Consider the following 13,370-nt stretch of genomic DNA (forward strand, 5'->3'; position numbering starts at 1 on the left):
CAAGGTAGGCTGTTCTTTCATTGCACTTTTCCCATTGATTTTTCAAAACTAATTGAATGAGTTTTACACTGTCATTTGTTTGTGGATTTGATTTACAGTTCATTTACGTGTAATAGAACACGTTACATTGTTTGGTTAGGATACTATTTTTAGTCGAAAGAATTTTTTATTAGAAGTGCACAGAAAAGTTGTAGCCGCCCTCAATCCAAAGCCACGTAAATTGAAAAATCAGAAACATCAACGTCTCATTCGCGCATTACACTTTTATGCTTGCTTCATTTAGTGATCTCTCAAGTTATTGTGAGGAGAGATAAAACCTGGGGAGTTGTTTGTCTTTTATAGCGTCACGTAACATTCCTCCGTCCCCTTTCATCCCCTCGAGGAGATGGCAGATAAGGACCAGTGTAAATTACATTCCCAACATTTCAAAACGCAGATTGCGTCCCGTCGCGTCCCGTCCGCCTTTACCCCCTTTGTCTTGCCCCACTCTGCCGCGGGTCCCCGCTCATACCCCATCTACCCGGTGCGCCCGTCTCTACCCTTTCCTTGCCCGCCAAATGCTAAAACAGATGGTTTTAAATATTACAAGCGTTTAGGGTAATGACCGTGAAGTTATTCTGATTGCCGCCATGATGATTTTATTCAGTTATTTTTTTTTTTTATATTTATACCCTTCATTATCTTATTAAATGGACGTTTGGGGAGATTTAAGGGTTTAAAAATAAAACAGAAAGCAAATTTTAAATTTAATTTTTCACGCGACATAATGCTGATTATTATGTTATTTTTTGAGAGCACAAGCAGATTTGAACTCATATTATTTTATATCGATTTGTAGAAGTAAATATTGATCGATGCACAACGACCAACTGTCCCAAGTATGTTGTAAAGCTAAATGCGGTGAAGAAGGGAAGGAGATGGGTAGGACGAAGGTTGGCAATACCTGGCTGCTCACACCTGATCACCAAAGATGGTCAAAGCAATTTAAAGAAAATTTGGACGAGTGATGGTCTTTTCCATGGTGATACTGGGAATATATACCATTCTGGAACGTGCCACAAAAAGTATAATGAATAATTTTTTTATATGAATTAACACATAACATTGATAAAATACAATTATTTTTAACACGCCGGGATTCAAACGTACGACTAGAGGTCGTACGTTAACTTAACTACTCCAACACGGTCGTCGAGCGATGTATGATAGAATGGAAAATTATGAAATTCGTCAATTACATTAATTATAGAAAAATACATTTCGACTCTGAAAGAATACAGAATAATATATTGGACTCAAAGTCTAATATAACAACTAGATACAATAATTGTATATTCTAGTTGAAAGAAATCTTCAAATCGTCCCGTCCGAACTTTTTGTGAAATAATGCCAATATTAAATAATTAAATCGGTTGAATTCAGAGAATTATTAAGACGTTTACTCGACACGTTTGAAACATACGATTGTGTTTCAGAAGATAATTTAAATACGTTCATTATGGAAGATGTTATGCTAACCTTGTATGATCCCAGGTTTTTGACGGAACACGCCAATTTAACGCTGCGTCCTGCGGGCACGGTGATATTCTCGATGACATCCGTAAACTCGGGGTCTTCAATCACTGAAAGAAAATACACAACTGTAAGAAACATGTCTTTGTGTAGAAGATGATCAATATTTTTATACGGCAATAATATTGAAAAAAAAAGACTTTTTTAATATTACATATTCCGAAAAAATACATGTTATGCAAATATGCAGGGATTTAGGTGATGCGATATTTTTTATATTCCGACTTTATGTCCGGGTTAAATTTTCCCCACAGGAAAAACTAAACCCTTCCACACACTTTTCCACAAATGATCATCTAGTCAATCCACATTATACAAGTGTATTATATAAGCATAATAGATACAAAACCATACAAGAACAACAGTCAAATCATATGAAAATAATTCACCGACTCCAGATATTTTCATATCAAAAGGTTCGGCTCGGTATAACTTCTAGCTGGACTTATAAATCCTACTGATCCCTCAATATAAATATTTAAAAAAAATCGTAATCCTACATGTATTTAAAATGACTTATTTTTGCATTTTTTAAATATAAATTCTTTAACAGATCTAATACGCCTAAATTTTGAATAAGGGAGCTAGGTATAATGCCAGTAGCCGAAATAAAAAATTGGTAATATTTTTATAGTCTGAGAATGCATTTTCCTAACTACATTTGTACATCAAAGGTACATGACACTAATAACTTATACGTCTGTCTCGACACATGTGTACCCTAGTGAGACAGATGTAGAAAATGCATGTAAAAAAACTTTATTTTGATAAATAAAAAATATATAAAAACTAAGCTCTTTATAGCAACAAAAGCCCAATCCGAAATTCAGTTGAAACTAACTTTGCATAATGTTTGAAATCAACTCTTGCGTAACTACGATTATAAATGCAACAAGTCCCATATTAAATTTACCAATCATTCATTTTGTACCAACGGTTTTGAATTTAAAGTTTGTGTTGCATTTAAATAGTTTCGTGTCGTTGAAATTGCAACACCAGCCCATTTATTTATTTATTTAAAGAAAGACAAACAAACATTCCAGGGTTACGAAAAACCAGACAATATTTGAAAATCTCCTACTACCACAGCGGAAAATGTGGCTTGTGTTGTGATGGAGGACTTAGCTAGTCGAGGAATTCAACACACTACAGCTGGGTGGGACCCAAATGCGATGAAACTCAGACACCGGCCGGTCGAACGATTGAAATGTTGTTGCTCACCACAACCTGCGTCTATTTATAACAAAAGCCTTATCCATTGATTTTATTTGTTGATATTGTTACAAAATTTAATGATTCACACTTAAATTTGTTATTTTAGTAAAAAAAATAATAAATATATTTATAATCCTTGATAATTCAGTTCATGTTCAACTAATGGAATTATTCTAACCATCTGCACATGTCATTTTTTTTAATTTTCAGATACTTGACTTTTATTAACACCTCTTTGCACCTTTTAAGATACACTTACTAAAAATGCTCATTAACAATAATAATAAGTCCTTAATATTTTTTATGTTATTCAACTGTGTTGTTGAACTAATATCAATTTTTGTCATCTATCGAATAATCACGTATGGTTTTAACTACAGTCAAAAATTATACTTTTAATTTCTAGAATTTTTTTGCATGCCCTTTGAAATTGTATATTTATCTATCTGGAAACGACAATAACTGATAAAAGTAGATATATCGATAATCACTTACTTCCATTTTTAGGTTGAACAATTTTTTTTTAATGTATATACTTCAATACTTGGTTTCAGTATTTCGTACCAACTACTAGTCACCGTATATATCAACACCATACCATTTAATACAATAGTATGTTTTTTTTATTCTTATTTATCGATGAAAAAAAAATATATATGTGTATTTTTTTTTTTTTTTTTGTGTATATATATCTTTTTTATCCGTCCATTTATTTAAGATTGATTGAGGAATACAAAATATTTATTTATTTTAAATAATGGAGACACTTCCAGTTGACTAGACCTGTATTGTATATTGTGACAATGGTTGTTAAATTGATTCAATAAATAATGCAAATAGAACATAGGTGAACGCATGACGTGCTTTATGGTTTCTGAATTCCTAAAAGAAAAAAGATGAACCAAATAATCATTTTATTTGTTGTCCATATCGCTTTTACACTCATCAAAAAAGTGTTCATAGAATATCTAAGGCCGTATGACGAGAGTCCGGCCTCTCACGTCTTATATTATTTAACGCTTTAACGGATATTAAAGAGTTATATATCACAAAGGAGCAGGTAAGGCATGGGCCATACCTGTCCATGTGTTGATTTATGGTTCACTTTTTTTATATCCCAGGCTAGGCCGGGTCACGGGTAAGGCGAAGATTTATTTTTATGAAAATAATCTGAATAAAGGGTGTTCATTTACGATCAAAATACCTCATAAGTATTTGCTTTTTGACAACATTTTTCTGTAGCGAGTAGTTTGTTTAAAAGCATATTAATCTTAATGATTTTTTTTTCATCACCATAAAGCAGGAAATCCATTTGTTTGTTTGATATTTGAAGCAAGGAAAAATCTATACCACCGTAAAATTTGCGCAACAAGTCAACGTTATTATTTTCGACTCACAACGTCACATCCACATGAGCTATGGAGTTTTAAAAGCCAATTTACCCAACACGGAACTCGACAGTTATTGATTAAATTTGATCACATTTTATTTTGTTTCATCAACTCTAACAACTGAGACAATAAATCTCAGCTAGAGAGCGAGTCACGCCTGAACGTCGAATTTAAATATATTTTTACGTAATTATTTATGTACAAACACTATATTTAACATTGGATTTTTCCCATTAGTTGCAAGATGATAATGCTAATTCTGAATTTGAAATGCGAGATCGACAAATATAATATTTGTTAGTGACAAACTAATGTTTATAAGACAAGGTTTCTTATGCATACTAGTACATATTGAATTGTGTTGGAAATAAGCCGACGTAGCTCAGTGGTCCAGAGCACCTGACCGGACATCAGAAGGTGCTGGTTCAATTCCCGTCGGCAGGATTTATTTTTACTTGGGAGATATATTCAATTTGTATGGATATTTCAGGCGACTAATTATTGCTTATAATAATTTGTGACAAATATGACTTTAATAATTAGATCCCAATGGTTGAGTGCCTAAAGTAACATACAGTTCACAACTAAACTGCCTTAGTAACAATGTTTCGTATTTGTAAAATGATAAATTGAAGATATCCACTGACTCTGTATAATTATTTCCCTCCCTAAGTATTCTGGGCCGTGAGGAATACATATGATAGTTAGTACCAGATTTTTTGCACTGAAATAAATCTCGACTTCTAGTGTTACTTAATAGAATCTGAAAGCTTATCAATGCAACAATATGATTATATATTTCATTAATAACACGAAATGAAAGTTTAAAAAAATGATTATGTAATAATTCGCATCGTTGTAAATCTCCCAATGGAAAGAAAGGTTTTAGCATTCAATGTAGACTTTGCTCTTCATTGCTATAACTGTTCGCCGTAGCGGGCGGGCGTAGCGGACGGGCGTAGCGGGCGGGCGTAGCGGGCGAGCGTAGCGGAAATTTCTAACAATGTTAAACGGATCAAAACGTTGGGACTCGGCAGTCGGCATGTAACTGTTCATGCGGAAAACAAATCTCTCAAATATGCCGGTCGTGGTTCTGAAAAATTTTTTGAAAGGTTTCTACCGAAAATAAATCGATGATTTAGGGAAATATGGTTTGTTCTCTTTTAGTGAGATGCGTGTATCTACGTTTCATAATAGTTAATAGTGAAAACAAGATATGATTTAAGATGGATATTGTAAAAGTGATTTATAACATATTTTCTAAACATCGGAATCTGTTATTTTTTATTTTGTTGTAGACAAATAAAGAGTTTCATTTGGTATTAAAAAAGAACTGAGTTGATAAGGGAAAAACATTTAGGTGGCAAAGGGTACACAGCAAGACAAGCAATCAAATCTAAATATATTTTTATTAAAATTCAAATAAAAATTTTCACTTTATTTACTCAAGACATAAGAAATATCTTTCCAGCTTATTAAATTGGATCCCTACAAGTAGGTATTAAAATTATATATTTACACGTATCATGCAAATAACAAAATACTTGAATTTTTAAAAATTATCTTTACTCAATGTAGAATTTTAAGTTGATTTATTATTTTGTTTTAATTGCATTATCATTTTGCAGTCGCAGCATCCAGCGTCCTCAGTGCAGAACTGATATTATTACCCAAAGCAATGCACATCTAATTACGTTCAGCAAATGCAACGGGGAGTCCCAGACGAGGTATTTGCATTCAAACAAGTCTCAAAATCTTACTTTTACGCTGGTACTACAACCAAATATTTTAATTGCTCCAGAGAGACATTTAAATAATATTTTAAAAACAATCTTAGTAAGTTTTTTTTTTAACTTTTACCACCTAGCTTTTGCCTGACAAATATTCATTTATGTGTACTTATTCTCTTATGCTAGTATTATTAATTTTTTTGAATTTCACTTTTTTTTCCTGAATGAATTTTATTTTTTTATTTAATTTTTCATAAAATTTACAATTTTGATTACTTTCTCAACTACCACACTAGGCTCATGCTCGAATTATGGCAGTCACACATGATTAATGTAAGAATAACAATAATAAAACATAACGGAAAAGGAAATTGTTATGGTAAAACAAAAACTAAAAAAAATGCACATCATTATACAAAACATATTACAAATAGAAATAAAGATAAAACTAAATAAATGACAGAGATAAAACTTCTTTTGTTTAAAGAGTATTAGTCCAGTCAGTGGGGGATAAAAAAGGGCTCCACCTTGCAAAAGGTTAGGTAGTAGCGATTTTCACATATGTTGTTAAGATTGGGACTCTAAAGAAAAAAAAAAGTTTTCGACCTTGGGGGGGTCGAGCTCGATCCGCCATCTTGGATTGAAGGTGCCAAAATTTGTTTTTTTCAAAATAATTATGAAGTGGTTGATTTTACAACCAAATTGTTGAAGGCAAACTTAAAGACAACTAAATTACCTACATTTTTTGTCGAAAATTTTTTTTTTTAAGTCTAATAGGTAACGAGTTACAGCGGTTGAAAGAAGAAAATTTTTACAAAAAATTGTAAAACTCCAGTTTTCTTGAAAAATTTGGTACGAACATATTACACAATATCATTTTAACATATTTCTACGTTACAATATACTTATATAGCATCATCCGTGTACTCGATGACGTTGATTTGTTATAGTGGGATCCTAGTCTACAGCTGACTTGGCAACACTGATTGAGTCCTGGTTACAGGACGTTGCCTGGATGCTCATGTCTGCAGATGTTCTTTTCGATGAAACAATGCCAGTTCAAGTTTCACAAGAACGATTTTTAGCCAATGAAAATAACAAAGTTCGTCTGATTTCGATGCTTACAAAGCAATTTATACAGGATGATTTTACAGTTAAGCAGGCTGAAGAAGATGCTGATGAGTTGATTGTCAATACCTACTGCGATTTCCTTGTGTTCATCATATGACGCTGTTTTCATTATTGGCGAAGACGTTGATCTCCTAGTTCTGCTGACAGCATTAGCACCACCGAAAAGTAGTATATATCTTCGCAAACCCGGGAGAGGCAAAACTTTTGAAAGACTGTGTTCCGCGAATAGTGTGAAACACAAAGAGGCGGCTGAGAATATTCTGTTTCTTCATGCCTTTAGCGGCTGCGATACAACATCGTCCTTCTTCAACCAAGGAAAAACAAAAATTTTGTTCGCTTGTGCAAAACGACACAAGACTCAATGCCATGATAGGAATCTTCAAACAACATGAGGCAACACCAGAAGACATACCAGTTGCAAGAACACGCTTTCTTGTTGCTTTGTACGGGGGTGACATGGATAAGGAAACCTTGGAAGAAGTCCGCTACAAACGTTTCGCAAAGTCGACAACAAAAAGCAAATTCAATCTTGCCTCTTTGCCACCAACGAACGACGCTGCACGGTACCATGCATTTAGAACGTACCATCAAGTCCAAAAATGGTATGGAATCCAAAAAAATCCAGAAACTGGGGCTGGAAACGTGACACCAACGGGCTTGTTCCAGTAAGAATGACAAAGAAACCAGCACCCGAGACTTTATTAAAATTTATTTCATGCAATTGTAAAAAAGGATGCGGCGTTGCATGTAGCTGCACGAAAGCTGGATTGAAGTGTTCTATTGTATGTGGGTGCTGTAATGGTCAAACATGCTGAAATTCGCTAGAGGTTCACATCGATGTCGAGGACGAAGAAGAAGAGATTTTGTCAATGAAAGCCCAGAATCTCAGTATCACAGGCAATGAGTTAGATGATGACATTGGCGACGAAGACTGTTATTAAGTAACATAATTTATAGTAACATAATTCATAGTAATGTAACTTAATTTCGAAATCTACCATCGCTGGTATATCTGTGGAGTAGACCTACTGGAGATACCACAATAAAAAATGAGCCATGTTCTATACCTCATGGTGGTGTGGAAATGAGTTTACAAAATTATTATAATTATGTAATGAATAACCCGAAAAAATTACAAAGTTGGGAATTTTATCATTTTTTAGAAAAATATTCACATTTCCGCCACTGTAACTCGTTACCTATTAGACTTACAAAAAAATACCATAGTACAAAATTTATCAAGAAAACTGGAGTTTTACAATTTTTTGTCAAAATTTTCTTCTTTCAACCGCTGTAACTCGTTACCTATTAGACTTACAAAAAAAAACTCTCTACAAAAAATGTAGGTAATTTAGTTGTCTTTAAGTTTGCCTTCAACAATTTGGTTGTTAAATCAACCACTTAATAATTATTTTGAAAAAATCAAATTTTGGCACCTTCAATCCAAGATGGCGGATCGAGCTCGACCCCCCCAAGGTCGAAAACTTTTTTTTTTCCTTAGAGTCCCAATCTTAACAACATATATCAAAATCGCTACTACCTAACCTTTTGCAAGGTAAAACTCCCCACTGACTGGACTATATTAGGAACTCGTTTATTCTTTAAAGAAGTCTCGACCCCTTTCAAATAGCCAATGTTGTACAAGGATAGTAAAAAAGGATATAGAATTAATTAATAGACTTTTTATCGGTGTTTAAAGCATTGTATATTTTAGGAGCGATGAATCAGAATTGTCATTGAGCAAATGGGATTCTAGTTTTATGGAACACGAATCCCAAATTTGATGAAAAGCGGGTGTGTGTTTGATGTTGTGGAGACACCAGCAGGTTATTTTTCCGTATATGGCACAAGCTTGTCTGGGCATGTGGAGTTTTCTAATATAATAATTAGTATAATAAATATTAGAAATGTATTATAAAAAAGCTTTTTTCAAATATTTCTTAGTGAAGTTCTTTTTAAAACATTTGAACACAAAGATAATACATTTTACACCTTTCTTTAATTTTTCTAGTAATATTAATTATTTAGAAGACATTTTAGATTTCTATAAAGTTCTGTGAGATTTGTGAAAGAGTTCTTCCTCGTTTTGGGAACTTGTGTAAGAATTGGGTTGACAATAACACGTGTGGAGTGGATAAGGCAGGTAACTCAATTTGACCGCTGAAAAGTGTTTCAACCTTCAGGTAGACGGAGAGCAGGGCTGTGCAATTCCTTGTCACATGTTCGTAAAATAAATTTTGACCAGTTGAAAATGAAAAAAATGAGGATAATGCAAGGCTGATTCAGATGTAAGCGTAATGGTTAAGATAAAAAAGGGACGCATAGATGGTATCGGCAATTAGAGCAGTTGAACGTTCATAGAAGTGTAAGGACCAATCATGGCATGATTAAGTAAATCAATCTTCAATCAGGTCATGTCAATTCTCAAAATAAGAGAAGAGCATGTATGAGACGATACATGAATGCGAAGAATATTGTGGCGGTCTATCCTCTATGCATATCCTTCCAGGAAACAGCGTTATGGTTAGTTAGTTAAGATTCTCGCTCAAATCTTCTACATATTTAAATAATCCTAGTAATACCTATATTCTCTTAAATAAAATAACATCTGCCCGAAAAACAACTCAAAAATTAAAAACCAAGTTAAGCTCTATTTTTGAATTCCATTTCTATAAAACAATAATTGGAAGTTTTTTTGTAGAGTTAAACTTTTAAAATAACTTAGCTAGTAATGGTAATGACGTTGCTAGCTGGAAAAGTTGCGCTGACCTAGAAAAACATCTGCATGAAAAACAAAACAAAAATTAAAAACCAAGTTAAGCCCCAGTTTTGAATTCCATTTCATTAAAACAGTAATAGGAATTTTTTACCGTTAAATTTTCAAAATAACTTATCTAGCGATGGTAATGACGTTGTTAGCTGGAAAAGTTTCGCTGACCTAGAAAAAAATACGTAAAAATACATTTCACACGAAATAGAAAGCAATGCATTATAATTATTTACGTTAAATACATTTTCAAATACCGTGATATGAAAAACAACGACACTGTAATAAAAAAATAATCTCTTTGTATAACACCAAAAGCAGTTTTAGAAACATTTTTGCAATATAGGCAACCCTACCAGTAAGCACCTTGCGCACTTCAGTGTTGAAGGATCCAAAGAGTGCCGACCAATCCAATTGTTCGGCGCGACGTTACACTACTTCCACTTCCGTTTCCTTCCTCCCCTTCCTCCCACCCCATCCCATTCCCCGCCCCTCACTTCCTTACAATCTCGCCACCTGACACCTGCGCTTTCAGGACCCGCGAAAGCTTTCCATTGACAAGTTTTAACGTTAGTTTAGACTGGAAAAGTTGGTACATTGAGTTTATTGTGACAAACATAAGTTGTTTTGTAAGTACATGCTTCTCGTAAAGCACGAATTTCTTTCTGTCCCGGGAAGGCGAATTATAATAATAGTATATATTGCATTATTGATATTTAAATAAGGTTAGATAGTCAAAAGCCTCAATAATTAAGTTAATCTGACTCATGTAAACAAATCAATTTAATAAAATTTTGTAACTTGCAAATACCATCAAAATGTGTAAATATTAAAATTAGCATTCATCTAGAATGGCCATATTCATCCAGCAAATGACTTCGGTCAATTTGGCGATGATCTTTATATAAATAATATTCATGTATAAATTATTTTTTTTTTAAAGAATTTTAGTATCTCACTAAAACGATTGGATTTACGTGTTTTCCCCTTAGTCATTAAAATCATCTAAATCATTGCGTACATCATCCCCAACAGACAAATCCAATGAAAAAGGCATGAAATTCATTATTTTTTAGGCCAATATGAAAAATTACAATTATAGATTTCCATTTTAGTGACAACGATTTACAATTATTATTACGCTCGTCAGAGGATTTTCGTTCTATAATCCTTTTTCATATGAAATTGAAGGTTTGATAATAAAATTAATCTGCTTAATGAAATGTGACCAGGACAATAAAATAGTCAGGTTAATGCATTTTGCCACTTTCTTGTACGGGGCGGTACAGCGCGATCATCGAACAGATATTTCCTAGAAATGGTTCCACAACATCTTAGGACTGGATAAATCAACAGACTTTTGTAAAGTGATATTATAAAGTCATTAAAGTGATTTAGGAGTAGAACAACTGGGCTATAACTAAACCTATCCTAACGTAAACTATTTTAAAAGTTCATTTTTCATTTGTCCAGTTGACGCATGAAAGAAAATTACTTAAGACCTACCAGGCCAATTTAATTGATTATACGTTCAAGAACGACGTGGTTGAGCGATGAAGTTTCTCCACTTTGAATCCAGAGGAATCCTGAGAATTCAAAAAGTAGATATCTTTGGGTCACAATCCGGAACGCGAAATCCTTCGTCCTGGTGAAAAACCACCGTTTACAATCGACGTTTACATATGACGTGGTTGAGCGATGCAGTTTCTCCACTTTGAATCCAGATGAATCCTGAGAATTCAAAAAGTAGATATATTTGGGTCACAATCCGGAACGCGAAATCCTTCGTCCTGGTGAAAAACCACCGTTTACAATCGACGTTTACATATGACGTGGTTGAGCGATGCAGTTTCTCCACTTTGAATCCAGAGGAATCCTGAGAATTCAAAAAGTAGATATATTTGGGTTACAATCCGGAACGCGAAATCCTTCTTCCTGGTGAAAGACCACCGTTTACAATCGATCGGTTACAATGCAAGCTTTGGACAGCCAATTCAGAACTTCCAAACTTTTTCTCTGCCCCACCTTCTTTCCGTCGCCACACCCTCGAGCCTCACTTCACAACGTACCTTAAATGGGAATGTCGTTGTTTCAAAATATCTCCGTTTATTTCGGACAAGTTAGGACTCTTATACGGTTTCACATTAAAAAAAATCGATTTGATAAAATTTACTAGAACTTTGGGGATCAGGTAGCGAGTGCATGAAAGATAATAAGTTGTTATGTTACAACGTTTATTTTGAGTCTACGACTATTTATTTATTTATTAACGGACATCGTCCAAATTACAAAATAATAACACGAATAAAGTAAAATGAAAAATATAGGAGTAGACAAAGGTACATGAAAGCAAAGACATATGGTAGATATAATATTAGAAAATAAAGTGACAAGTCAAATCAAGTCAATAATACGCCGTGGGTCAGGACCACAGGACACTTAATATTCCGTCACTTGTTTAGTGACTGGCAAAAATCATTTAGACTTATTCCAAAAAAGTTAAGGTTTTGACTTGAGTTGACCAGTCTACACATTCTGGACAATGGTGAATAATATCCATAATTTGTCGAATGATGGTTGAGGAAGAGCAGTTCATTATTTCTGAGTCTTTGCGAGGGGATATTGAAGGGAATGAGTTGCAGTAGCGTAGGTGAATCAATAATACCATTTATACTTTTGAAGAAGCAAATGAGGTCATTTCTTTCCCGACGGACTTCCAAAGGAGAAAGGTTTAAAGTTCGTTCAATTTCATCATATGAGTATTTGCCTTTTTCTAAACCTAGCCTCCTAGCAATCCCTCTTAAGAACCGATGTTGAACAGATTCAATGCGTCGAATGTGGACAGCATAAAAAGGAGACCAAATAACACAAGCATATTCAAGATGGGGGCGAACCAAGGAGCAGTAAAGAGTTCTAAGGGTATTTACGTTTTTGAAGTCCGAAGTGATTCTAGTGATGAAACCAAGTAGTTTGAGCGATTTATTAACGATTGCAGTTATGTGATCCCGAAAAGAAAGCTTGCTATCAAGAGAGACACCAAGGTCTTTAATAGATGTAACAGTTGTTAAGTAAATATTATTAAGTTTGTATTCGAAGACAATCGGTTTTTTTGATCTATAGAAGGACATAATTTTGCATTTATCGACATTTAGTTTCAAGCAATTAATTTTACACCAATCATTGAAAGAGTCGATATTCGATTGGAAAAGAAGGCAGTCATCGTGATTTTTTATTATCTTTAGAATCTTATTGTCGTCCGCAAAAAGCCAAAAGCTTGTATGAGAAAAAATACTAATAATGTCGTTTATAAACAAGTTAAAAAGAAGCGGTGCTAGATGTGCTCCTTGAGGTACGCCGGACGTTACTTCAATAATAGTAGACACAAAGTTGTTTAATTTAACTCTTTGTTTTCTATTGCTTAAATAAGAATTAAAGAATGATAGCAAGGGGTTTCTAATACCGATAGCATATAGTTTGGCCATAAGGATTGAGTGGTTTACTTTGTCGAAAGCTTTAGAGAAGTCGGTATATAGAACATCTATTTGTGAGTTATCTTCTAGACCA

General features: G+C 33.8%; 1 protein-coding gene across 2 annotated transcripts in view; it reads right to left on the bottom strand.

Annotated features, from left to right (window-relative positions):
- The window catches only part of LOC149425031 (lachesin-like), a 267,174-nt gene that overhangs the window by 61,628 nt on the left and 192,176 nt on the right, over positions 1–13,370 (bottom strand). For both annotated transcript variants that reach the window (XM_089650917.1, XM_089650918.1), the window contains exon 3: positions 1,519–1,622. In XM_089650917.1, coding sequence (XP_089507043.1) covers positions 1,519–1,622 — 104 coding nt within the window. The remainder of the gene's footprint in view (positions 1–1,518; positions 1,623–13,370) is intronic.

The sequence above is a fragment of the Hesperophylax consimilis genome, chromosome 3, assembly GCF_061612785.1.
Source record: "Hesperophylax consimilis isolate HC1 chromosome 3, BYU_Hcon_1.0, whole genome shotgun sequence".
In the NCBI taxonomy this organism is placed as follows: Eukaryota; Metazoa; Arthropoda; class Insecta; order Trichoptera; family Limnephilidae; genus Hesperophylax; species Hesperophylax consimilis.